The sequence below is a fragment of the Sapajus apella genome, unplaced genomic scaffold (assembly GCF_009761245.1).
Source record: "Sapajus apella isolate SASKATOON/1434 unplaced genomic scaffold, GSC_monkey_1.0 scaffold83, whole genome shotgun sequence".
Classification (NCBI taxonomy): Eukaryota; Metazoa; Chordata; class Mammalia; order Primates; family Cebidae; genus Sapajus; species Sapajus apella.
Genome location: NW_022437023.1, coordinates 4,720,963 through 4,747,836, shown reverse-complemented (window position 1 = coordinate 4,747,836; position 26,874 = coordinate 4,720,963). Strand labels below are relative to the sequence as shown.

Genomic DNA, 26,874 nt, shown 5'->3' with positions numbered 1-26,874 from the left:
CCAAATAGTGAGTTTAGTTTAGTCTAACGCAGTGTTTTCCTTCCCGTTCCACATCACAGAGCACATAAGGAATGATGACACTGTAGATAACACTGCAAAGCATAAGACTGCAATAAATGGAGGTGGTTGCTCTCCATAAGCCCCAGAACCCCTGGCTACTCCAAGGACTAAGAGGGTCAATATTCCTGCACAACTTGTAACCGGTTCTTGGCCCACCGGTGTGCCCTGCACAATGGTGAGAAGCTCTGGCCTAAGGCAATCCTGCCTTTGGTGGCTGTGGTGCCTTTGGGCTCCTACATTTCCCACCAAAATGAACCGGTTCTTAATTCTGCCAGAATATGACTGAAATAACAAACAAAGACTCAAGCTGAACTCTGTCTGGTTCTTGACATTTCTAGACTAGATGGTGGGTAGGAGGAATAAGCGGTACAGGACTAACATACATTGAGTGCTCCCTATAAGGCATGTAGGTCACTTTTACATGTGATCTCTCATTGGATCCTTAGAACATGTGGTAGGAATGTATAACTATTTTACAGACAAGAAACTAGCTCACGGAGGTTAAGTAATTTGCAAGCGAGAGATGAGATGCCACCTTAGGTATGCCTGACTCTAAAACTTTTATTATCACAAGCAAAACTCAGTTTTTAATTCTAGCTGTCGTTACATGATTGTTTCATATTCTTTACACAGCCTGGCCTTAAAAAGTAGTAGTCACAACAAAAATTAAACAGGGAATATCAACCAACCAGCATTACTAGAAGGTTTCCAAAAACAGCTTCCACAAGGCAGTTGGCTGGGACACGGAGTGTAACAAGGGGACTAGAAAATGCAGGCATACACTATACAGCTGAGAAAGATGAACATCTCTGCTATTAGCTATTTACAGACAGATGCCTGCCGGAGAAAACCCCCTCAGGGAGAATGCTCTGGGTAGGGAGAGGTCCTGGCTGTAAAGGGCAGCTCCTCATGGATCACGGTGGGGCCTTCCTCACACTAGGAACGTCTGGAGACCCGCCATCACAGTGTGTAGAGCAGGAAGGACTTACCCTCCACAGCCTGTAGCTGTGGCCACCTTGTCCAGTAACACTCAATGCCTATCTGGACACGGCACTGAAGGTTCAGGCTAGAGCCCAAATCAGTGATAGAAAATAACTGTGGAATGATTGCGAAGACCTTACAGTCAGGAAAAAACGTTCCCTTAGAACATGAGCCAGGATACACTCTGGGGCTCTGATGTTCTTCTACTTCCTTTTCATCCTTTACCAGCTCACCACTTTAACGTTCACTACAGTGACAAAGCTTCCCTCTACAGCTCCCAACGTACTTTCATAAAACCCATTAGGGCAATATTTAACACAACCATGGATATTTAAAGCAACACACTGAGAGTCCCCAATGGTCTAATAAAACCACGATCACATCAACCGTTACTGCGGCCAGTTTCCTGAAAAGAAAACAAAACAGAGAGGCCTCTGCTTCCACCCTACCAACCAGATGGGACCTGCCTGATGGTCAGGAAGCTGGGACCTAGGGCCTTCAAGCACATGCTGTTCCCTCCCTCAGGAACAGGAAAAGACAACCTTGTGCTAGCGGCTGTTCCCCAGGGCTGAGAAAGTCAAACCACAGGGCCAAACATTTGTGAAATACAGCCACTAACAGCTTTGAATACATTAGTTAATATTTCTAAACCTGACCAGGCCTAAAGTGATGTGAAGCAATCAAACCAGAGAAGTTTTGGACTCCAGGACAGGGAAAAGAAGAAGAAAAGTGAAGAATGGCAAACAACACTTGGGTGTCAGAAAGTGAAGGCCCAGGTCACCAGACTAGGCAGCCACCATTGTGGGAGGGGCAAGTATAGCTTGTGACCACACAGACTTAATGATGTCCTATCTCAGGCTTGAGTTTATTTACCACCCAATGGAATATCTGAGTGAGGCCCTAAAGAAAAACCACTTTTATTTAAAATGCATGCTGCTGAGACGGCTGAGGCTGTGAAGGGAGCAGAAAGGACTTACTAGAGTTTCTGGACAGCTGGGCATCACTGCTGGACTTTATGACCTTGTAGTTGGCAGGAACGTCCGATGTCGTTGACTGGGACCGCTCTGGTTTTACCCTCAGCTTGCTGTGGTTTTCTAGAACTTGGGCTGCAGTTGCCAAAGCAACTTTTGAGTTCAGAGTTTGGAAAGAAGGTGAGGAAAAGTCCTCTTCCTCATCATCTCCAATGTCCCAAGCATCACTGGTATTCCGTGCAAACTCATGAAAACTGGAGGCCTTCTTATTCTTCAGAGGAACTGTGTTGACTTTTGATCGTTCTTTAATGAAACTTCAAGAAAGAAGACACAATTACCAAGGAATGGTCTGACATATCTGACCACCTGTATTTGCTTATTATAATATTAATAATATTACAAACTACTCCATGCATAATCATTAGCTTCTTCAAACAAAAGCTGCCCACATCCATTCTTCATCTAGCTGCATCCAGACCAGCCTGATATCACAGAGACAGATGTAGCAGAGACAGCAACGGTCACCAAATATCCCGTGTGCTCTTGTACACTTCCTGGCCCCTATGCACTAAGGTAAGGCCATATGACTAGTTCTGGCAAATGGGTTGAGAAGAGAAATGAGGCGATTACTTCCAAGCAAAGTAGAGAATAGGTGTCAGTTCTCCATAACGCTCTTTTTTTTTTTTTTCTTTTTTGAGACAGAGTTTCTGTCACCCAGGCTGGAGTGCAATGGTACGATCATGGCTCACTGCAGCCTTGACCTCCTGGGCTCAAGTGATCCTCCCACCACAGCCTTTCAAATAGCTGAGACTATAGGTGTACACCACCATGCCTAGCTAATTTTATTACTTTTTGTAGACACAAGGTTTCACTGTTGCTCAGGCTAGTCTTGAACTCCTGGGCTCAAGCAATCCTCCCACTCGGCCTCCCAAACTGTTGGGATTACAGGTGTGATCCACCATACCTGACCTATAGCCTCTCTTCTATCGTGATGACTGGCAAGATGGTGGAGCCTCCCTCAGCCTAGGGAGTGACTACGTGGAGCAGCAGTGACTATGTCTAGGAGCCTGCCCTCTGCCCTCACCCACCCCCCATTTTAGACATGTAGCATGAGCAGGAAATAAACCTTTACTGTGTTAATCCACTGAGATTTGAGAGTTGATCTGCTATCACTTAGAGTAGGACATAAACTCCTGGCAGGAAAGGAGATAATTTTAGGTCATCCACATATGTAGCATTAAACATTAAGTCCCAAAACAAAAAAGTTGTTCCCTATTTATTGTTATAAGATCTGCTAGCCTTGAGGAGAACGTCTAAGTTAGGTGCTACTCTGTCTTTAAGACTATGAGAGCAGCCTCAGAATCAATATATTTGCTAGCAACAAGATCTGGCTCCAAATTTAATAAGGCTGTTTTGTTTTTCACTGTGTATTTATATGGTTCTTTTAAGAGTCAGGGCCCTGCTCTGTCACCCAGGGTGGAGTGATGCAGTGCAGTAGAGAAATCTCGGCTTTCTGTAGTCTTGAACTCAAGGGCTCAAGCAATCCTTCCACCTCAGCCTTCTGAGTAGCTGGGACCACGGCACATACCACCATACCCAGCTTTGTTTGTTTTTGGAGAGACAAAGGTCTCACTAGACTCAAACTCCTGGCCTCAAGTGAGCCCCTCACCTGAGCCTCCCAAACGGCTGGGATTATAGGCATGAGCCACCATGCCCAGAAGCTATTTCTTATTTATGACAAATTTATGACAAATGTTATAAATAAACTCCCTTTGTAAAAGGGAACCTGACCTACCACCTGCAGTACCACCTCAGGAGATTCGCTATCAAGAACAAACAGGCAGCTGTGTAAGAAAGATCTGTCATCTAATATACTGCACGGGAGTCTGTGGTTATTACTGTTTTCCTCCTTAGAGACCATGTGTACATCAAGATTGCATAAATACTGGATGTTTTGAGAATTCTTTAAACGATCATCAAATCAGGAAGTTTAATTTTAACTCATGTCAAAGAGCTGGCTTGAAGCTGATGGCCTAACGGGGGTGACACACATGCACACCAGGACTGGATGAACACACACCAGTGAGAGACGGGCCAGACTGGCTGTCAGGTTCTAATAGGTGCTGACTTCTGAGAAAAATGAAGGCGGTTAACCGAGGGGTGGGTACCAGGGTGTGTGCTGTGTTTTTCTTCATACTCTTTAATGCATTTAAAGGTTTTCATTTATATCTACAAATATATATATATATATATATACACACACGTGTGTGTGTATATATATATGTGTGTGTGTGTGTGTCTGTGTGTGTATATATATATATATATATATATATATTTAGGAGCCTTGCTCTGTTGCCCAGGTTGGAGTGCAGTGGTGCAATCTAGGCTCACTGCAACCTCCACCTCCCTGGTTCAAGTGACTCTCTTGCCTCAGCCTCCTGAGTAGCTGAGATTATAGGTGCATACCACCACACCCAGCTAATTTTTGTATTTTTAATAGAGACGGTGTTTCGCCTTGTTGGTCAGGTTGGTCTCGAACTCCTGACTCAGGTGATCTGCCTGGCTCGGCCTCCCAAAGTGCTGGGATTACCAGCGTAAGCCACCACGTCTGGCCAGTTTTCATTACATTTTTGAAGCAGATGATGATTCAATATATTTGAAGTAGATTAAGAATCGAAATTTACTCAAATGAAGACTTGCAAATAGAAACTGGAAGGACACTTTCCAACACAATGAAGAGGAAAGAAGGGAGAAAAGGCTGTCATTCCTCATAACATAAAGACATGAGATTCAAGGCAGACCATTCTGAGGTTGCCAGAAATGATTTTAAGGATACCTAGCCCACAAAACCTAACATTCAACCAACCAATTTAAAAGTCAGCTCTGTCCTGAGAAAAGAGGTCTTCATGGAGGAAGGAATTGGTATCACATAGAAAAGGGGAAGAATCTGAGGACAAAACAAAGTTGGTAAGAACCATCCACAAGAATGAAAGAGAAGGCCAGGAGTGGTGGCTCACACCTGTAATCCCAGCACTTTGGAAAGCCAAGGCAGGTGGATCACCTGAGGTCAGGAGTTTGAGACCAGCCTGACCAACATGGTGAAACCTCATCTCTACTAAAAATACAACAATTTGTATTATATTTGTGGAATATATTTGTATTATATTAATTTGTATTATTTGTGGTGGTGTACACCTGTAATCCCAGCTACTCAGGAGGCTGAGGTAGGAGAATCACTTGAATCTGGGAGGCTGAGATTGCAGTAAGCCATAATTGCATGACTGCACTTCAGCCTGGGCAACTGAGCAAGACTCCCTCTCCACAAAAAAAAAAAAAAAAAAAAAAAAAGAAAGAAACAGCAAAGCAAGAAGTGAAAGGTACTTTTGGTTATCACTGAGAGAAGGCAGAGAATTCACAGACCAGGGACAATAAACAATGATGGGAAAATTTAAGACTGAAGCTTTTCCATGTTTACTAGTTACGCTCTCTCCAGAGGAGATACATATATTCACACATATATACACAGAAATATTGGCTGCTTACTAGCTACCAGACCCTATGCTAATTTTTATATCTACCCATTTTCTAATCTAATGCCCATTAATAATCCTATGAGTTGGGTACTATTGTTATTCTCATTTATAGATGAGGGAACTGAAGCTTACTGAGATCATGAGCAGGCAGTGAAGTCTGGGCTCAAATCCAGGTCTACCTGATTCCTGAGCCAGCATGTGCTACTAACTACCTACTCTACCTAGAAAAAAAATAGCTAAAAAGAAGGCCAGGAGGCTGAGCACGGTGGCTAACGCCTATAATCCCAGCACTTTGGGAGGCTGAGGCAGGTGGATCACGAGGTCAAGAGATCGAGACCATCCTGGTCAACATGGTGAAACCCCGTCTCTACTAAAAATACAAAAAAATTAGCTGGGCATGGTGGGGTGCGCCTGTAGTCCCAGCTACTCGGGAGGCTGAGGCAGGAGAATTGCTTGAACCCAGGACGTGGAGGTTGCAATGAGCCGAGATCACGCCGTTGCACTCCAGCCTGGGTAACAAGAATGAAACTCCATCTCAAAAAATAATAATAATAATAATAAAAAATAAAAGACCAGGGCCTAGAAGGATCTGTAGCCTAGGAAGAGAAGTCACCAAGTATACTGAGCCACGCACCACCACAGCTATAATTCTCCCCAAGTATACACAGCCAACAGCCTGACTCTCTCACCTGGAAGGAAGAAAACTCTCACCTCGTAGGAAAAGACTTAGGTCTGACACACATAGCCTATTCTGAGTAGACAGGAAAGAAGCCACATGTAGCCATGGGGTCCTTGTAAGAGAAATGTCACCCCTTCCTGTTGACCCCAGTAGTTGCAACAAAAAGTTAATCCACATAACTCCAGCTGGGGATGCCTTTAATTTACAGACTATTCTATTCAAACACGGTCCCAAGTAGTTTATACCTAACTCAAGGTAAAAGAATGTCACAGTGTGGCTTGAAGTCTAACCAAGATTATTTATTATTATTATTGTCATTATTATTATTGAGATAGATTCTCGCTCTGTCACCTAGGCTGAAGTGCAGTGGTGCAATCTCGGCTCATTGCAGCCTCCTCCTCCCAGGTTCAAGTGATTCTCCTGCCTCAGCATCCCGAGTAGATGGGACTACAGGCACGTGCCACAATGACCGGCTAATTTTTGTGTTTTAGTAGAGATGGGGTTTCACTATGTTGGCCAGGCTGGTCTCAAATTCCTGACCTCAGGAGTTTCACCATGTTGGCCAGGCCGGTCTCAAACTCCTGACCTAATCTGCCCACCTCAGCCTCCCAAAGTGCTGGGATTACAGGTGTTAGCCACCGTGCCCCGTCCTAACCAAGATTATTTAAAAACAACTCTATCAAAGTCAAAACCAAACTGGCCTCTGATGAACACCTACACCATACCTTCTTACAACTGTACGACAAATCATAGTTTAGAAAGCACCTTTGCAGATACCTCAACCTCATGCAATCCTCACAAATCTGTGGGGTGAGTCTTACTATCTCTATTTTATGAATGAGGAAACTAAGGCTCAGAAAATTTCAGTAATTTGCCCCAGGTCATAGAGATAGTAACTGGCAAAGAAAAAGGGATTCAAGAAGTACAGGGAATACTAAAAATGTCACAAACCTAGTAAAGGGCACATTTGACTTGGTGAAGGGTTTGGTCATGAGTACCCTGCTAGATAGTAACACAAATACCTAAGGGTAGGTTGAAAAAGAGTGGCCACAGGTTACACCGGTTAGGAGAACAGAAGATCAATCATTCTGTAATTTGATCATACTACACTATCTTACTGATGTGGACGTTCTACTTAATAGAATTTTCTAGAAAAATGTTTGACGCTGGCAAGTGATATGAAGCAAGTGGAGAAATTTAGTAACAATCAAATAAATCCAGATATCTTAGTAACTAATGTGGCTTCATGTGAATTCGTTTTATGACTCAGAATTAGGACCTAGCATACTTTAGCATCAATTCAGGAAACAATAAACTTAGAAGCCTGTCATACCATTGAGTGGCCAATGGAGCTGCTCAACAATGAGACTAGTTTTATTTGAGCTGTAAAAATTATTGCATGCAATAGTATCACTAATAGTAATAATTTGGCAAATTAAAGTCAATATATATGGACAGGGAATGACTTACTGTGCTAGCGCAGTTTAGATGACTGAAGACCCAATGTAAAGGCTTCTGCTACAATGTGTATTAACCACACAGTAATTAATGATGGGCTGAAGTAGAACGATAATCATGTAGCAGAGAAAGTCATAAAAACGTCCTAATAAAGGTACTAAAATAGAGGCGATAAATGTTTTATGGTAACAATCTGAAACTGTAAAATGGTCTGATGCAGATGTAGATGTGGTCTCATGTTATAAAATATCAATACCAAACCACCACATACATGAAAAAAGGAGGCAATTAATTCAGTGACAATTAAATTCCTCCCAAACTAAGTAATTACTCCTATTGAAAGCATGACTGAAACTCTGCTGAAGGATCAGTGAAAATATTCATGATTTCATATCATTAACAGGTGAGAAAACAATATAAAGTTTGCCTTGGCAGTTTGGGATATGAAAATATTCCTGAAGATCTGTCCTAAATACAAAATTAGGGAAAAGCTCAGTTGATGACAGGTGCAGACAAGGTATGGCAATCTTGATCAAAACAGAAAATGGACAGTATCTCCAGTGCCTTATGCATGAGTGGATGGACGGATTTATAGGTTAGCCATGTGTTTGTCAAAGGTTGTGCTGGAACAGATCTGTTACCAATCAATAACTCCTGGCTGTGACCGGAATGCTTGTGGCTACAAGTAACATAATACTCAACTATGATCCTTAAATAGTAAGACCACGATGTAGGTCTAGGCCATCCTCTTGTTCTTTGCCTCAGGGTTACCAGTTGGCTGCTATAGCTTTCAGAATCGCACTCACACTACCACATTCAAAAGCAGGAAATGTGAGTGGCAGCAAAAAGAGGCTCTTCACAGAACCATCTCCCACTCTGATTGGCTATTAGCACTTAAGGGGAGTATGTTTTCTGCGACATCTGTGTGATCTTCCAATTAAATAGAGAAATGAATTCTATTTTTCTGGTTTTGTCAAGAATCAACTTTCTGGTCTGTTGGCCAGTGAGGCAGGCACTACCGGTTACCTATTTGTTAGTCTTCCTTATGCCTGCTTCTTTCATGCTCAAGAATCATAATTTTGTTCAGATGTTGAGAAAGCAATAATGCGCTTAGGGGAGGTATTAAGATTGGTTTAAAGGAGACTTTCTTTGATTGGCCAGAACCAATGAGATGAAACCACTCTACGCCAGTCACTGGGATGACTAAAGAATTGACGTGAAAGACTTAAACCAAAGACTTAAACCAACTTATTAAGATACCTCCCCTAAGTGCATTATTGCTTACTCAATATCTGAACAAAATTATGTTTCTTGAGCATGAAAGAAGAAGGGATACAGAAGACTATCAGGTAGGTAACCAGTAGTGCCTGGCTCACTGGCCAACAGACCAGAAAGTCGATTCTTGATAAAACCAAAAGAATAGTAAAATCCTTTCTATTTAATGTGAAGATCACACAGATATCACAGAAAACATGCTCCCCTTAAGAGCTAACAGCCAGGTGCAGTGGCTCACCCCTGTAATCCCAGCACGTTGGGAGGCCAAGCCAGGCCGATCACTGGAGTCCAGGAGTTTGAGACCAGCATGGGCACCATGGTGAAACCCTAACTACACTAAAAATACAGAAATTAGCCAGGCGTGGTAGCCCATGCCTGTAGTCCCAGCTACTGCGGGTGGGGTTGGGGGTGAGGCAGGCAGAGGCTGAGGCAGGAGGATAGCTTCAGCCCAGGAGGTCAAGGCTGCAGTGAGCCCTAATCATGCCAGTGTACTCTAGCCTGGGCAACAGAGCAAGACTCTGTCTTTGAAAAAAAAAAAAAAAAAAAAGCCAGTGCACTGGCTCACACCTGTAATCCCAGCACTCTGGGAGGCTCAGGCAGGCGGATCACTTCAGCTCAGGAGTTTGAGACAAGACTGGGCAACATGGCAAAACCCTGTTTCTACAAAAAAATACAAAAATTAGCCAGGTATGGTGGTGCACGCCTGTAGTCCCAGCTACCATGGAGGCTGAGATGGGAGGATTGCTTGAGCCCAGGAGATGGAGGCTACAATGAGCTAAGATCACACCCCTGCACTCCAGCCAACAGAGTGACCATATCTCAAAATAAAAAAAGGTGCAAACTAAGGAACATTAAAGAAAAGCCTGCTGTTTAAGTAAATTAGATAGTTTCATTCCTTCATTTAGTAAATATTTATTCAGTGCCTACTATGTGCCACATGCTGTTCTAGAGGCTACGGGTATAGTGATGAACAAAACAAAGTCCCCACTCTCAAGGAGTCTATACAATAGTGGTTTCTGATTTAGAAAAAAAAAAAAAGCTCACACCTTGCAGACAAGAACAGCAGTCATGCTTCTGTAGTAATTCAGAACACTGTGCCTTCTACATATACCCAATCACAAAAAGAACAAGTTGGTAGAATTATAGAAAGTGCGCCACATATTCAGTTCAGTTTTTTTTTTTAACATTTTTAAATATTGATAATGCATATTTGATATAGCATTCTTCTAGGTATTCAAAGTGCTTCAATGTACATTATCGTTTTTTCCTTTTCTTTTTAAAAAAAAACCACTTTATATATTTAGAACAGTTTTAGGTTCACAGCAAAATCCAAAGGAAGGTACAGAGATTTCTTATACAATCCCTTCTCCCACATAGGCACAGCCTCTCCATTATGAACATCCGCCACCACAGTGGTGCATTTGTTACAACTGATGAATCTACGCTGATGCATCATAATCATTCGAAGTCAGTAGTTTGAACTAGGGTTCACTCTTGGCTTTGTACATTCTGTGTGTTTGGACAAACGCATAATGACATGTATCCACCGTTTTTATGTTTTGTTTTGTTTTTTAAGTCAGAGTCTCGTTCTGTTGCCCAGGCTGGAGTGCAGTTGCATCATCTCGGCTCACTGCAACCCCGCCTCCCAGGGTCAAGCAATTCTCCTGCCTCAGCCTCCTGGAGTAGCTAGGATTACAGGTGCCCGCCACCACGCCTGGCTAATTTTTGTATTTTTAGTAGAGACAGGGTTTCACCATGTTGGCCAGGCTCGTCTCAAATTCCTGACCTTGGGTGATCCACCCACCTCCGCCTCCCAAAGTGCTGGGATTACAGGCATGAGCCACCATGCGCGGCAGTTCCACCATTTTCATAGTATCATACAGAGTAGCTGCACTACCCTAAAAATTCTCCGTGCTCCACTTACTCATATCTCCACTCAACCTCACCCCTTGGCAACTGATCTTCTTACTGTTTCCATGTTTTGCCTTTTCCAGCATGTCATATAGTTGGAAGAACAATTGTATATTATCTTTACTTCCCTATTGACTGCGAAGGAAGAAAGGGTGGCTATCAATACAGAGGCCCCAGGAAGGTGAGAACCTAGGTCTGTATCTCCCAAGCCATTCAGCTTTCATTACAAACAACTTTCCCAGAGACTAGTCTCTAAAATTGAGCCTTCCCCAAATAGACACCAATGTTCTTAGAAAATCTCAGAAGGCAACCTATCTCCTCATTTAAGTTCACTGTGGCTCAGTGATGGTCCAGGAGAGAAGGATGGGATAAAGGGATAATTGGGGGTATGGATACATACTCACACATCTTGAATTTAACTAGAGTTTCTGTTGTGTTTGAAAATATTTTATTAGAGTTCTACTAGAGAAATAGCCTCCTAAATAGCTTTTATTTATTTATTTTTACGTTTATGTTTTTGAGACGGAGTCTTGCTCTGTCACCTAGGCTGGCATGCAACGGCATGATCTTGGCTCACTGCAACCTCTGCCTCGCGGGTTCAAGTGATTCTTGTGCCTCAGCCTCCCAAATAGCTGGGATTACAGGTGCCAGCCACCACACTCGGTTAGTTTTGTATTTTTAGTTGAGATGGGGTTTCGCCATGTTGGTTAGGCTGGTCTCGAACTCCTGACCTCAAGTAATCCACCAGCCTCAGCCTCCCAAAGTGCTGGGATTACAGGTATGAGCCACTGTGCCTGGCCCTAAATAGCTTTTCACTCTACTGTACATGTGCCTGTGTCTCTTTGAGTGTGTCAAAGAGTAAGAGGAACTAAAGAATGCCAGCCTACAGTTATATTCTGTTGCCCTATTTGTCACAGTGTAAGTGAGGAAAAGGTGGCAGACCTACCTATATTCAGAAGCAGTGAGCCTCAGAAACCAGGTCTCCTGCTAAAAGATCTGGAGGGCATCAATCATCTGGTTTCAGGACAACATTTAATCAATAAAGACCTTTTGACCATTCTCTTTTTTTTTTTTTGAGACGGAGTCTTGCTCTGTTGCCCAGGCTGGAGTGCAATGGCACGACTTCAGCTCACTGCAACCTCTGCCTCCCAGGTTCAAGCGATTCTCCTGCCTTAGTCTTTCAAGTAGCTGTGACTACGGGCACGTACCACCACACCCAGCTAATTTTTTTGTATTTTTAGTAGAGACAGAATTTCGCTGTATTAGCCAGGATGGTCTCCATCTCTTGACCTCATGATCCGCCCGCTTCGGCCTTCCAAAGTGCTGGGATTACAGGTGTGAGCCACGGCGCCTGGCCTGACCATTCCCTTTTGACCAAATAATCCAATACCAAACCCTACATATACCAGTTCCCAGTATAGGAAAACACAAAATCTCTAATGGGAGCTAATTTCCCATTTAATAATGGACCATTTGGAAGTAAGAACATTGCTCAACTCCTGGTCCAAAATAGGGCAGAAGAGAGGCTAAAAAAGATCAAAGTAAAAACTGTCATTTCAACAAAATAGGGGAGGGTATGAGGGTGATGGAAGTAGATGGATAAAAAGAAAATGTCTTGACTTACTTTTTGGTGAGCCGAGGGTCAAGAGGTGGATGCTGTGCTCCGTATACAGGCTGAATGCTAAAAGCAAAAATAAATAAATAAATAAATTGTTAGTTTAGTTAGGAAACTAAATATTTTGGCTGAGTGCCATCTGCATCACAAAATTGGATGGGACTTTGAGAAATAGGTTATTTCTAATAACTGTACCCAAGCCATCCTCCAAAGAGAGCAATCTACCCTTTAAAAAAATTAAAAAATATATTTGATAATGTTCATTTTCCCTGGTGATGTTTCAGTGCCTTACACACCTGACAGGATGTCCTATGTGTAAAGAAGGCAGCCCGGAAAGGTAACAGGCTTTAGAGTTGGACAGGGCAGAGTTCAAATGCCAGTTCTGGCATTCAGTACCACTATGAACTTCCAGCAAGTTTTCTGACTCCATTGAACCTGTTTTCTCATTTAAAGTGGGAATATTACCTACTTGAAAGGCTCTTTGGGCTAAGGACAGTGAAGGGTGACCTAAGGAACTCACACACTGTAGGAGGGGTATAAAGTAACATAACCAATTCAAAAAACAGTTTGGCCATATCTAGGAAGAATGAAATATGCATACCCTAAGATCCAGTATTTTCACTCCCAAATACGTATCTTAAGAGAAATATATACATATATCTATTAGGAGACATATATATGACTATTCAAATCACCATGGTTCCCCTTAGCCTCAAACTAGAAATAACCAAAATCAATAGTGAATAGAGAAATCAACTGCAATATGTTTATATAGTAGACCACTATACACCAATGAGAGTATATGTGAAGTAGGGTTTCAAGTAACAATGTAGACGGATCTTACAAATGTCATGTTGAACAAATGAAGCAAAGTAGAAGAGAAGAAATACAGTATGATTCTTCTTATATATACTTCAAACACTGACAAAAGTAGTTTCTACTGTTTAGGGACATATGCAGAGTAACTTTATAAAGAAAAAAAGGAATAAATGACATAAAAGGATATAGTTCTCTCTGGGGGAAAGAAAGGAAGAGGCAGCAAACAGACACAAAAGTTTTTGGGGTGTTTACTTTGTGATTATTCATTAAACCAACATACCATACATTTGTGCTTCGTGTGCTTTTCTGTAATATATCACAATTAAAAGAAAATGAACTGGATGGGGCTCACACCTGTAATCCCAGCACTTTGGGAGGCTGGGGAAAAAGGATTGCTTGAGCCAAGGAGTTCAATACCAACCTGGGCAACAAAGCGAGACCCTGTTTCTACAAAAATCAAAATAAAAAATTAGCTGGGCATGCATGTCTGTAGTGTCGGCAACTTGGGAAGCTGAGACGGGGGGACAGCTTAACCCCAGAAGGGTCCAGGCTGGAGCGAGCACACCACTGCACTACAGCCTGGACCCTGCTTCAAGAAAAAAAATGAAAATGAGAATCAGTAAGAATAACTCAAGAATAACTATATATCAAGCCAAATTGTTTAAGAATAAAAGTAAAAAAAAAAAAATCAAACTACTTTTCAACATATAAGAACTCAGGGAAAATGTGTTCCCTAACTCCTGCCTGAAGAAGGTGTGACAGAACAAACTTCAACTAATCACGAGATGGAGAAACCATGGCAAAAGGATTGGTGGAGAGCCCTGAACTGATCCAATCTTACGACTAGGTCTTACATTGAGGCAAAGAGAACGTAAAAGTAATATAATTGGCAAATGTTAAAAGGAGGAAAAAGTAGACAAATAAGTGCATTGACTCCCTCATCTTTTACTGACAGGGCTGAGAAGATAAAGTGGACAGCTCAATTTGCAAATCTACGTCACTACCTGCTTAACATTAAATCCTACTGAGATCTGTAAACGTTAACAGAGGAATATGTACGTTTTAAGATAGAAAATAAAACTAAGAAAAATAACTAGAAGCAGGTGGGAAGGGAGGAGCGAGGAAATATACTTACTAATTTCATCATTACTCATGGTTAGGGAGTCAATGGGTACTGTCTGAAGAAATGTGGTATAAAGTTACACTTATAAACACAATCACTAGAATAAAAAGATAAATCTAAATTATCAGTGTGTATGTGTGTGTATGCCCTCTCCTCAAGAGCAAGCACAATTCACAGAGTGAAAGATTTTTTAAAAAAGAAAATATTTTTAACAGGCTGAGCACAGTAGCTCACATCTGTAATCCCAGCACTTTGGAAGGCTGAAGCAACAGGATTGATTGAGCCCAGAAGTTTGACCAGCCTGAGCAACATAGCAAGACCTTTTCCCTACAAAAAATTTAAAAATTAGCCAACTGTGGTGGTGCATGCTTGTAGTTCTAGCTACTTGGGAGGCTGAGGTGGGAGGATTACTGGAGCCCAGGAGTTTGAGACTACAGTGAACTATGATCATGTCACTGCACTATAGCCTGGGCAACAGAGTAAGTCCTCATCTTAAAAAAAAAAAAAAGATGATGAAGAAAATATTAAAAATTGAACTAAGACTAATAACTAAATATATCAGTTATTCCAATAAATATAAAGGAGCGAACTTACCTATTAAAAGAGAAATTATAATTACCAACAGGAAAGTAGTTAAATAAATTACAATACATCTTTTAAAAAGAATCAGGCAGTTCTCGCTGGACACAGTGGCTCGCGTCTATAATCCTAGCACTTTGGGAGGCTGAGGTGGGTGGATCACCTGAGGTCAGGAGTTCAAGACCAGTCTGGACAACGGCAAAACCAAACCCTGTATCTACAAAAAAATATAAAAATTAGCTGGTGCCTGTAATCCCAGCTATTCGGGAGGCTGAGGCGGGAGAATCACTTGAGCCTAGAAGGCAGAGGTTGCGGTGAGCTGAGATTGCGCCACTGCATTGCACTCCAGCCTGGACAACAGAGCAAGACTCCATCTCAACAACAACAACAAAAAAAGAATGAGGCAGTTCTATATTCACTGACCTGAAATAAATGCAGACATTAATTGAAAAAAGATGTAGAACTATATGTATGACACCATTTTTGTACAAATCTTTAAGACAGATATATGCATTTTATGTATGATTAGGTCTATGTATTCACAGAGTATCTGAAAGAATACAAAAGACACTGGTAGCAGCAGTTTGGAATAGGAACCAGATGACTAGAAGATGATGGGACACCAAAGAGACTGTTTTCACTGCAAATCCTTTCTGATTTAGTATCATGTACAAGTATCACTTTTATAAGAAATAAATTATGCAATCATGAGAAGGTTGGAAGATTTAAGTGGGATAATATGTCAAGAGCCCTTTAGCACAATTCCTGGTGGGTGGTAATGCTCATTTAATGTTAAGCAGGTAGTGACGTAGATTTGCAAATGTTAGAACACTACCCACCAAACACTCAGTGACCAAGAAACGTTGATCTTCTTCTCCCCTCCCAGTTTTATAATTTAATACATACCCAACATTTATAAATTGAAACAAGCTTACCAAATACTTGTTTCACATAACAGAGGTGATCTGAAAGATGCTTTTAAATAAAAATACAGACAATTCAATCACTTTCACATTGATTTCTATTAAGATTTCAGAGGAAATCTTCTTGTATATAATCTTCCATGTATAAATATAGTCCCCACCTCTTTAGCTATAAGACTCATTACTCCCAAAATCTCTCTGGAAGGTTATGAAGTAATTTGTAAGCAAACTATTACATATATTACAACAGAAATACAAACTCTGAAAACAATACTAATTGATGTGTTTAAAGAGTTTCCTAGGCAGAAAGAAAAAAAGAGGAATCAAAGAGTAAAGGGAAAGTTCCGCTGAGAGAGGAAGGGGGTGTTAGACACAGACAACCTGCCCCTTCCTGGAAAACAAAAACAAAAACAAAAACACACAAAGGGCTACTGATGTGCACATTAGCAGCTGCAAATAATCTGAGTACACCTGAATTCTTCAAGTCCACAAGTCCTCCTCTCAGTACAATGTAAAATCAGAGGAAAAACTGCAGGAAGATCTCAACAGGCCGGTTAGGTAAGGTTGACTGGGTAGAAAAATAAGAGGGTCCTTAGATCCTCTCCTTAAAAGAGTATTGCCATCTGCCAGTAACCCATGGAGAAAAAAAGCAAACATAATTTGTGCAGGCTGAAGGGTCAGAGGCCATCAGTTACCATCTAGGAAAGGAGTCTGAAAACCACAGTGTACTATTTTTTAAAGCTGTCAGCCCAAGGTGCTGGCATAGCCAGAAAGGCTAAGATAAATGATGGACTTCATCAGCAAAGGTAGCAGAGCCCGAATTGAATTTGTTAACATATTCTTGAGCTAAACCATGATGTATCTAAACCTGGAACACTTTGCATAATAAATCAGTTTATTGCACTTTTAAAAAGACAGGCAAGAAGTTAGAAAAGAGAAACCAAGATGACCACAGAGACTAAATGGAGATAGACCAGAAGAGCCCAGTGATTAAGGTGCTCAATTTCCTAACATTTCTAATTCACCTATCACTGTCTGTACCATCCCTACTCCTTCCAAACCCAAACTCAGCTTTAGGAAAGGCTGATTTCCACTCCCCCTTCCAAACTTATTAAATCCATTATTAAATAAGGCTCTTTTCCCTACTTGGAATGCTTTTTTATTTTCAATATCCATTTCCAAAATTATATCCACCCTGCAATATTCTCTTTAAATTCTACACTCACCATGAAACTTTCCATATCCCTACCCTCAGCATCTACTAACTCATGCCTTTTCTAGTTCCCTAACTTACATAAATCAGGGCTTATGTTATTTTTTAAAAATAAACTAGATTGGCCAGGTGCGGTGGTTCATGCCTGTAATCCCAGCAGTTTGGGAGGCTGAGGCGGGCAGATTGCCTGAGGTCAGGAGTTCGAACGAGTCTGGCCAACATGGTGAAACCCTGTCTCTACTAAACATACAAAAAATTAGCTGGGTGTGGTGGTGTGCACCTGTAATCCCAACTATTCGGGAGGCTGAGGCAGGGCAATTGCTTGAACCAGGGAGGTGGAGGTTGCAGTGAGCTGAGGTCGCACCACTGCACTCCAGCCTGGGCAACAGAGTGAGACTCCATCTCAAAACAATAAAAATAAAAAATAAACTAGATTTAGATCATAATATACGACACAGTCAGGGCTGGGAACCATGGCTCATGCCTATACTTTTAGAGGCCAAGGCAGGCAGATCACTTGAGGCCTGGTAAACACAGCGAAACCCTGTCTCTATTGAAAATATAAAAATTAGCTGGGCTTGGTGGCACACACCTGTAATCCCAGCTACTTAGGAACCTGAGGCACAAGAATTGCTTGAGCCTGGGAGGCAGAGGTTGCAATGAGCCAAGATCAAGCCACTGTACTCCAGTCTAGGCAACACAGTGAGACCTTCTAAAAAAAAAAAAAAAAAAGACACAATCAAGTAATCAGGTAGGCACTCAATACTCAGCCTAAGAAATAAGAAATTACAGAGTCAAAACCCCTGGCATACCCCTCCCTCCCTTCCTAGGAAGTTGCTCTATTGAATCCGTCATTTTTCACACTCATTTTAAAATTTTTATTTTCTATGTATTATCCCTAAACAATGTATAATTTTGCATGTTTTTTAAACTTTATATAAATAACATCATACTGTAAATATGACTTATTTTGACTCTAAATCATGTTACTTTATAAATAATCAGCTAACTGACTGATCTCTCCAATACAAGTTAAAAAAATACAAAACATTTGCTCTAACTCTAACACAAGTGAAAAAGCATTTAATTGACATTTTCAAACACGAAGAAAAGTACAGAAAATAATATAACAAACATTCATGAACCCATCACTCTGATTTACAAATGTTAACATTTGTCACATTTCATTTAAGAAAAGAAGTGTTAGGCCAGACACAGGGATTCACACCTGTAATCCCAGCACTTTGAAAGGCCGAGGCAGGTGGATCACGAGGTCAGGAGATCAAGACCATCCTGGCCAACATGGTGAAACTCCATCTCTACTAAACATATAAAAAAAATAGCAAGCATGGTGGCACATCCTCAGCTGCTCAGAGGCTGAGGCAGGAGAATCACTTGAACCCAGGAGGTAGAAGTTGCAGTGAGCTGAAGATTGCGCCACTGCACTACAGCCTTGCAACAGAACAAGACTCCATCTCAAAAAAAAAAAAAAGAAAGAAAAAAAGAAAAAGAGTATTAGACTACTGATGCTCCAGTTGCAGTCCCTAATCCTGTTCCTTCACTTCCCAAGAGATAGCCATTATTCTGAAATTAGAGGGAACGCCTCCCATCTGTTTTTATACTTCTACGTATATTCATATATCCATAAACAACACACAGTAATTTTTATGTTTTCAAACTTCACATAAAAGACTGCACATTGTACATATCATTCTACATCTTGCTCTTCGCATTCAACAATGCGTTTTCTCTCAACTCCACTTTTAAGTTTGTCTGATTACAAATGTGACATATGTTTAGTGGAAAAACCAGAAAGTCAATCATACACAGCATCTTCTCCAAGGGAAGCCATGATGCCAAGCAGATTTTTTGCTTCTAGAAAGCCATGGTGGTGCCGTATCTTTTTCTGTAGCCCCCTTGCCACCTGGCAGAGCACAACACTCGCCAGCAGGCACTTAACAATATTTAGGAAGCGAAGGTTAGAACTCTACAAAACCTAGGCCTTTGCTTAAGCCAGACCTAAAAACCAGAGGTTAACGCACTGCATCTCGAAGAAATCACATCACATATGCAGAGAAAAGAATGCCATGGGATATGCTGCCACAGAGACAAAATGGAACAAAAGTTCTGGTTAACCTCCGTCACTCTCTTTAATAAAACCAACACCATAGAATGTACTGGCATAGCTGTTTTGCCTAGTTGGAACAGCGTAAATATCTTGGTAGGAAAAACCAACAGCTGTTCATTTACCACTGATAAAAGAGCTAGTGCAAATATGGGAAAAGACCCATCAAATTTAAATGCCAAACGTCTTGGCAACTGATCTAGGTTCACACACTCACTGCACAGAAGTCTTCCAAAACGGGCGATCTATGCTGTTTCAATGATAATTTAGTATCTTCTAGTCACTCACTCTACCAGTAAAACATCTCCAAGCCAAGAACAGGTTGTAACACACCTGCCCAGAAAGGCTGTGACACTAAGTGATAGGAGTAACAGATTCATTATGATTTTAGGATTAGGTTCAAGTCCTTAACTTGGCCTCTCTTTCCAACACTGAAGAGCCTGAAAGACTCAAATAATTTGGATTTTGGCCAGACACAGAGGGTCACGCCTGTAATCCCAACACTTTGGGACGCTGAAGTGGGCACACTGCTTGAGCCAGGAGTTCAAGACCAGCCTGGGCAACATGGCAAGATCTGTCTCTACAAAAAATACAAAAATCAGCCAGGGCCAGGCACAGTGGCTCATGCCTATAATCTCAGAAATTTGGGAGGCTGAGGTGGGTGGCTCATTTGAGGTCAGGAGGTCAAGACCAGCCTGGCCAAAATGGTGAAACCCCTTCTCTACTAAAAATACAAAAAATTAGCTGGGCATGGTGGCATGTGCCTGTAATCCCAACTACTTGGGAGGCTGAGGCAGGAGAATTGCTTGAACCTGGACCTGGGAGGCAGAGGCTGCAGTGAGCCAAGATCATGCCACTGTACTCCAGCCTGGGCAACAGAGTGAGACCCGGTTTTTTTCTCCTGTGCCCAGGCTCTAGACACATACACACTGATCAAAGCTTTTTTTTTTTTTTTTTTTTTTTTTAAAGACTGAGTCTCACTCTGTCACCCAGGCTGGAGTGCAGTGGCATGGTCTTGGCTCACTGCAGCCTCTGCCTCCCAGGTCCAGGTTCAAGCAATTCTCCTGTCTCAGCCTCCCTACTAGCTGGGATTACAGGCATGCATCACCATGGCCCAGCTAATTTATTTTGTATTTTTAGTAGAGACAGAGTTTTACCATGTTGGCCAGGCTGGTCTCGAACTCCTGACCTCAAATGATCTGCCTGCCTCAGCCTCCCCAAGTGCTGGGATTACAGGCGTGAGCCACCACATCCAGCCAGATCAAAGCTTTTCAATTTCAGTTTCAAAAACTAAAGCAAGGAGAGAAGACAAAAATGATAGCTACTATCATTGGAATTATCATTCTTATAATAGGTAATATTATTGTGTACTTCCTAATCAATTTTTATGTATTATCTCATTTAATCCTCATAACAGCCCCCTGGGGCAGATACTGTATCCCTATTTTACAGATGAGGAGACTGAGGCATTAAGAGGTTAATTAAATTCTTTAAGATCACATAGCTAGAAAGCAGAGCTGGGATTTGAACCTAGGGAGTCAGATTTCAGAGCCTGCATTTTTTTTTTTTTTTTTTTGGAGATGGGAGTCTCGCTCTGTTGTCCAGGCTGGAGCTTGCCCAGGCTGGAGCATAGTGACTCAATCTCGGCTCATATAACTCCTGCCTCCCAGGTTCAAGCGATTCTCATATGTCAGCCTTCTGAGTAGCTCGGACTACAGGCACACACACACACTCAGCTAATTTGTATTTTTATTAGAGATGAGGGTTTCACTATGTTGGCCAGGCTGGTCTTGAACTCCTGGCCTCAAATGATCCACCAACCTCAGCTTCCTAAAGTTCTGGGATTACAAGTGTGAGCTACCATGCCCACCAAAGCCTGCATTCTTAACCACAATGGTACAGATTGCCTCTTATCTTCTAGGCATCAATACAATGACCATTTGATATGCTAAGTACATGGGGCTTATGTGAATAACTGAGAGAACTTAAAAGATGTTTAGTGCCACCAAGTTACCACATGACCCAGCAATTCCACTCCTATTTATCCACAGAATAGAAAATATATAACCATACAAAAACCTGTGCATAAATGTTCATAAAAGCATTATTCACAATAACCAAAAAGCGAAAACAATTCAAATGGTCAACTGATGAATGAACAAAATGTGGTGTATCTACCCTATGGAATATTATTCAGCCATACAACATAATGAAGTACTGATACATGCCACAACGTGGACAAGCCTGAAATCACTGTGCTTAAAAAAGAAGCTAGTCACAAAAGACCTCATATCATATTACTCCATTTATATAAGATGTCCAAAAGAGGTAAATCCACAGAAACAGAAAGTAGATTAAAGTTACCAGGGTCTGGAGTGTGGTGGATGGGGTGTGACTGCAAACAGGTATGTAGTTTCTTTTTGGGATGATGAAAATGTTCTGAAATTAGTGGTGATGGTTATACAAAACCATCTGTACTATAAATGAATATACTAAATACCACTGAAATGTACACTTTAAAAGGGTAAATTTTATGGTATGTGAATTATATCTCAATAACGCTGCTATCTTTAAAAAGAATGTTTCATTCATTTTCAACTTATTTTATTTAATAAAAGTTCTATTTGGTGTCACTAAGGTTGCTGGATCGTGATCAGACAAACTGAAAGAAACCTGTCATCACTTTGATTTTTCACCTTTCAATTGGCAAAGAAGAGTAAACTAGTTTCATTTCCAAGTTGCAAAGCATCTAGTACAGTCATTTGTGTCATTTCCCCACCTGGGAGAAAGTTTTTCTTCTCTAAGATTGAAAGAGTACAGATGCAAAAGTTCTATTCTTGAGAAAATGCCCTAATATTTTCTTTAAATCTATCTAAAAGAACCTTAGTTTTGGGCGGGGCGCGGTGGTTCACGCCTGTAATCTCAGCACTTTGGGACGCAGAGGCGGGCAGATCACCTGAGGTCGGGAGTTAGAGACCAGCCTGGCCAACATGGAGAAACCCTGCCTCTACTAAAAATACAAAATTAGTCGGGCGTGGTGGCACATGCCTGTAATCCCAGCTGCTTGGGAGGCTGAGGCAAGAGAATCGCTTGGACCCGGGAGGTGGAGGTTGCGGTGAGCCGAGACCGCGCCATTGCACTACAGCCCGAGCAACAAGAGCGAAACTCTGTCTCAAAACAAAAACAAACAAAGAAAAAAACCTTAGTTTTTTCCTACCACCAGTGGCTCGTGGGCTTCACTGCTAGAAGCACACAGCTGAACAATATTTAACTTTACCAAACTATTATGAATTGTGACAATATTTTAATCCTTAACGAAGACGAGCTGGGATAAGGATCTGAGAAACATTCTTTTAAATGTTTACCTGCTCTATTAATGAAAGTAATATTAATAACTACTGTTTTTTGAGCAACTATAATGGGCTAAATAAATCTGCCCTAGGTTCTTTACAAATAGGGTATTTCAGTTAGTCCCCCCAGTAACTCTGGGGAAAGTATTTTTGTTTCTCATTTCCTAGGGAAACTGAAGCCTAGAAAGATTATTTGTCTTGGTCACACACACAAGAGAGTCCAAATAGTAACCCAAGTCTTTCTGAACTCAAAAGTTCTCTCTTTCTTTTTTTTTTTTTTTTTGAGACAGAGTCTCGCTCTGTTGCCAGGCTGGAGTGCAGTGGCGGTATCTCAGCTCACTGCAACCTCCGCTTTCCGGTTCAAGCAATTCTCCTGCCTCGGCCTCCCAAGTAGCTGGGACTATAGGCACATGCCATCACGCCCAGCTAATTTTTGTATTTTTCGTAGAGCTGGGGTTTCAGCATGTTGGCCAGGATGGTCTTGATCTCTTGACCTCGTGATCCGCCCGCCTCAGCTTCTCAAAGTGTAGGGATTACAGGCGTGAGCCACCGCGCCCGGCAAAATTTCTCTATTTCCATGTACTTATTTATTTATTTAGAGATGGAGTCTTGCTTTGTCGTCTATTTATTTATTTAGAGACGGAGTCTCCCTTTGTCACCAGGCTGGAATGCAGTGGCATGATCTCTGCTCACTGCAACGTCCACCTCCCGGGTTCAAGTGATTCTCCTGCCTCAGCCTCCCGAGTAGCTGGGACTACCGCACCACCACACCCAGCTAATTTTTGTATTTTTAGTAGAGACGGGGTTTCACTATGTTGGCTAGGATGGTTTCAACCCCTGACCCCATGATTTGCCTGCCTCAGCCTCCTAAAGTGCTGGGATTACAGGCATGAGGCATTGTTCCCGGCCTTCTCTCAATTTCTCTATATTCTTCAAAATAAAAAGGGAATCCAGAAACTTGAGGAAACTGAAAAGACTTCTCTTCCTATCTCAGAAAAGTAGTACTTTAAAAAAGTTGACTGTTCTATAGTCAAACACAGGAGATATGGGGAAAAAAACTGTTAATAGCAACCACCAGTCAGAAGGCAGAGAAGGCCATGCCATGTCACACTTCTCTTACACTGCTTCCTGATACAACAGTTTTCCTATTGATTCTGATTATAATCTTAGGATGTCAAAATTTAATGATCTCACTATGGAAAGTCCCAGAGAATAGCAGCCAGCACAACTAGAGAGCTCACTAGACCAGGAAGGAAAACGAATCAGCTGGCAGGAAGTGGTGCTTACCTGAAGACGTAGAACATCTTTAACAGTAATATTAACACTGTAAATCCACAGCACTTTAATCTGAAGTTATCTTTGCATTCCTATTAGTTTAATAAATATTACTAAAAGCTGATTTCCACCCTATTCTCCATATGTCCTAAGTCGGATCCTTAATAAAATAAGACTTGCTGGGGCATGGTGGCTAACGCCTGAAATCCCAACACTTTGAGAGGCCAAGGTAAGAGGATCACTTGAGGCCAGGAGTTACAGACTAGCCCTGGCAACATTGTGAGTGAGACCTTGTCTCTATTTCATTAAAAAAAAAAAAAAAAAAAAAAAAAATTAAGGCTCTTATCTAGCCACTATTGACCCTCATTTCTCTCTTGCTTAATAAATAAATAAATAAATAAATAAGTAAAGTCGGCTGGACACAGTGGCCCACATCTGTAATCCCAGCACTTTGGGAGGCTGAGGTGGGTGGATCACGAGGTCAGGAGTTTGAGACCAGCCTGGCCAATATGGTGAAATCTCATCTCTACTAAAAATACAAAAATATGCCAGGCGTGGGGGCGTGCACCTGTAGTCCCAGCTATTAGGGAGGCTGAGGCAGGAGAATCGCTTGAGGCTGCAGTGAACTGAGATCACACCACTGTACTCCAGCCTGGGCAACAGAGAGACTCTGTCTCAAAAAAAAAAAAACGTCACAAGTTCAAAAGATTATCTCAGAAGGAAAAAACCTGAATCCACTAGAAAAGGTAGCACATGGGGCACAACCAAACATGAATTTCATCACCAAGTAGACTGTGGCTGGCAGAAATCTTAAATTCACGACTGAAATACACACTCTTCCTTATACTTCTCAGGACTCTCCCCAAAATAAACTGAAACAGTAAACCAATAGATTGATGGATGGGTAATTTGCTAAAAGTCCCATACACCAAAAAGAGGGTGGGGGGTAGTCTTAGGAGGTCTGCTCTCCAGCTAAACAACTGAAGAATGAAAGGATTTAGTGCATTTGCACAAGAAGAGCATTACAATGCAAGGAGGGAAGAAGTCACTTGGGGTTGGACAAATCCTTAGAAAATGCCAAAGGAATAAACCCTGATTCTGTGGTCGCCTTGTATTAATTCCTAGTGGGAAAGGGCCAACTCAAGATAAAGTAAGGTCGGGCTTGAGAATTGTCCTCACTTTTCTTGCCTAACCCTCTCGGCAAGCGGCCACAAACTCCCACCAGAACCCTTCGGGTAAGTGTCCAGCTAGGGGAGCAAGGGAAGGGGCCATCCTCAAGCGAGCAACCACCTGTGCGTGGTGGAGACCCCTGAGAGGGAGTTCTGATTACAGTGGGAGGCAGCTCTGGGGATGAACCTCCGAGACCAGGGCCGACACTGACTTCTCACCCAACTCCACTGCGGGTTGCGCCCAATCTTCGGCCACCTTCCAGCTGAGGTCACCCCTCCTGAAACCTCCGCCCCCAGACCACGGTCTACACCCACATCCAGCCGTCCCCAAAGCTCGCTGTTCGCTCCTCTGCCTGACAGCTGCCCTGCCGCCACCAGGCAGCCCCAGTTTCCCCAGCCCGGCTTCCCCAAACCAGTCTTCCGGCCTCGGGGGCGCTCCAGGCCCGCGGGATTAGGGATTAGGAACTGGAAAGGTTTGGTCCAATCCCCTTTCCCTCTCAGCGTCCTGGGCTCACCTCCCCGGCAGCTTAGCGCTCCTCTTCCAAAACTGCTTGCTGTTCTCAGCGGCCATTGCTCTGGCCGGGGAAAGGCCTTGTAGGCGGGCCAAGGGGGTTGCCTGGAGAGATGCCCCCAGACCCCGCAATCTGAGGGCCAACCCAGGCCGCTTCCCCGCCGCCGGTCACCCACTCCCAGCTCCTGGGGACGCCATCTTGGATGTGGGCACCCCTCCACCCAGCGCCGCTGCCATTGGTGAGCTGCGCAAACTGTGGATGGGCCGACCAATCGGGAGCCGGAATCCTGCAAGCCGCTGAAGCCAACGGGTAACGTCAGGGGCAGGGCACACAGGTGGATGGGGAAGGCGGAGCTTGGAGGAGCAGAGAGGCGGGGCTCAAAGTTCCTACCCTCGAGAGGGAAGAAGCAGGTAAAGTAAGGGACCTAAGGAATGGAAGAGAGGGGATTATTTTTTTCGTGAGGAATGAATTTCCTGAGTCTAATATTTTTTGGCAAGGGCGAGCATAATATGTATTTATATATAGGAATCTTTAACCTAAAAGTAAGGGCCCATGTGTTGACTGTGGTCCATTTTTAACATCTCTCAACTCAGTGACACTGGTTATTACCCTCCCCTTCCTCGTTCCGTTTACATGTCCGTTCGTTTTTCTGAAGGAAGGTCATCAGGGATCCGATAGCCCGGAGTTGCTAACTGTTCAACACGTGAGCAACGGTTCATCAGAGTCTCCCTCTCGCTCTGTTTATTGAAAACGATGGAAGGACTTGTGTTGTGGGTGAAAAATTCAAATGATCTAATCCCGATGTCAGTCCATAACTCTCACTTTCTGACTATGCTAACAGTGTATAGGAAATGGTTTGTGATAGCCGTCCAACTCAGCTTACCAAGTACCATTTCTTTGAAGGACACAGTATAGCTCCATTGTGTGAATCACAAAGTTAAGGATGCATCTCCTCCCGGCCCCACCAACATCCTTAATTTCCCTTGTTAATCTATTATAAATCTTGCACCCTTGGATTCATTTTCAGTTTAATTTTCACAGACAATGAGATTTAATATTAGCATTTTGAATATCTTGTCGGTGTTTTTTGCTGTTTTTGAGTTTCTGTGCTTGTATTCCGTGGTGATTTGGGGACAGAGAGAAGGCGGGCACCAGTCTAGAGTGGTTTTTGTCCCATCGAAGAACTGTTGAGGGGTCCCCCCACCCCCCATTCACAGCTACCACATGTACGTCCACGTATTGGAGAATACTTGAAGACCCGACCCCATGTCCTTCCACACATTGGAGAATGCTTAAAGACCTG

The 26,874-nt window shown here is 42.4% G+C and overlaps 2 protein-coding genes across 2 annotated transcripts in view; one reads left to right on the top strand and one right to left on the bottom strand.

Moving 5' to 3' along the window:
- TBC1D22B (TBC1 domain family member 22B) overlaps positions 1-25,843 on the bottom strand; it is a 78,041-nt gene extending 52,198 nt beyond the window's left edge. The window contains exons 1-3 of the mRNA XM_032253603.1: positions 25,575-25,843; positions 12,493-12,549; positions 2,019-2,326 (exon numbers count right to left, since the gene is read on the bottom strand). Coding sequence (XP_032109494.1) covers positions 2,019-2,326; positions 12,493-12,549; positions 25,575-25,630 — 421 coding nt within the window. The 5' untranslated portion in view covers positions 25,631-25,843. The remainder of the gene's footprint in view (positions 1-2,018; positions 2,327-12,492; positions 12,550-25,574) is intronic.
- The window catches only part of LOC116533716 (transmembrane protein 217-like), a 42,840-nt gene continuing 41,333 nt past the window's right edge, over positions 25,368-26,874 (top strand). The window contains exon 1 of the mRNA XM_032253604.1: positions 25,368-25,986. The gene's annotated coding sequence lies outside the window, so the exon portion shown is untranslated. The remainder of the gene's footprint in view (positions 25,987-26,874) is intronic.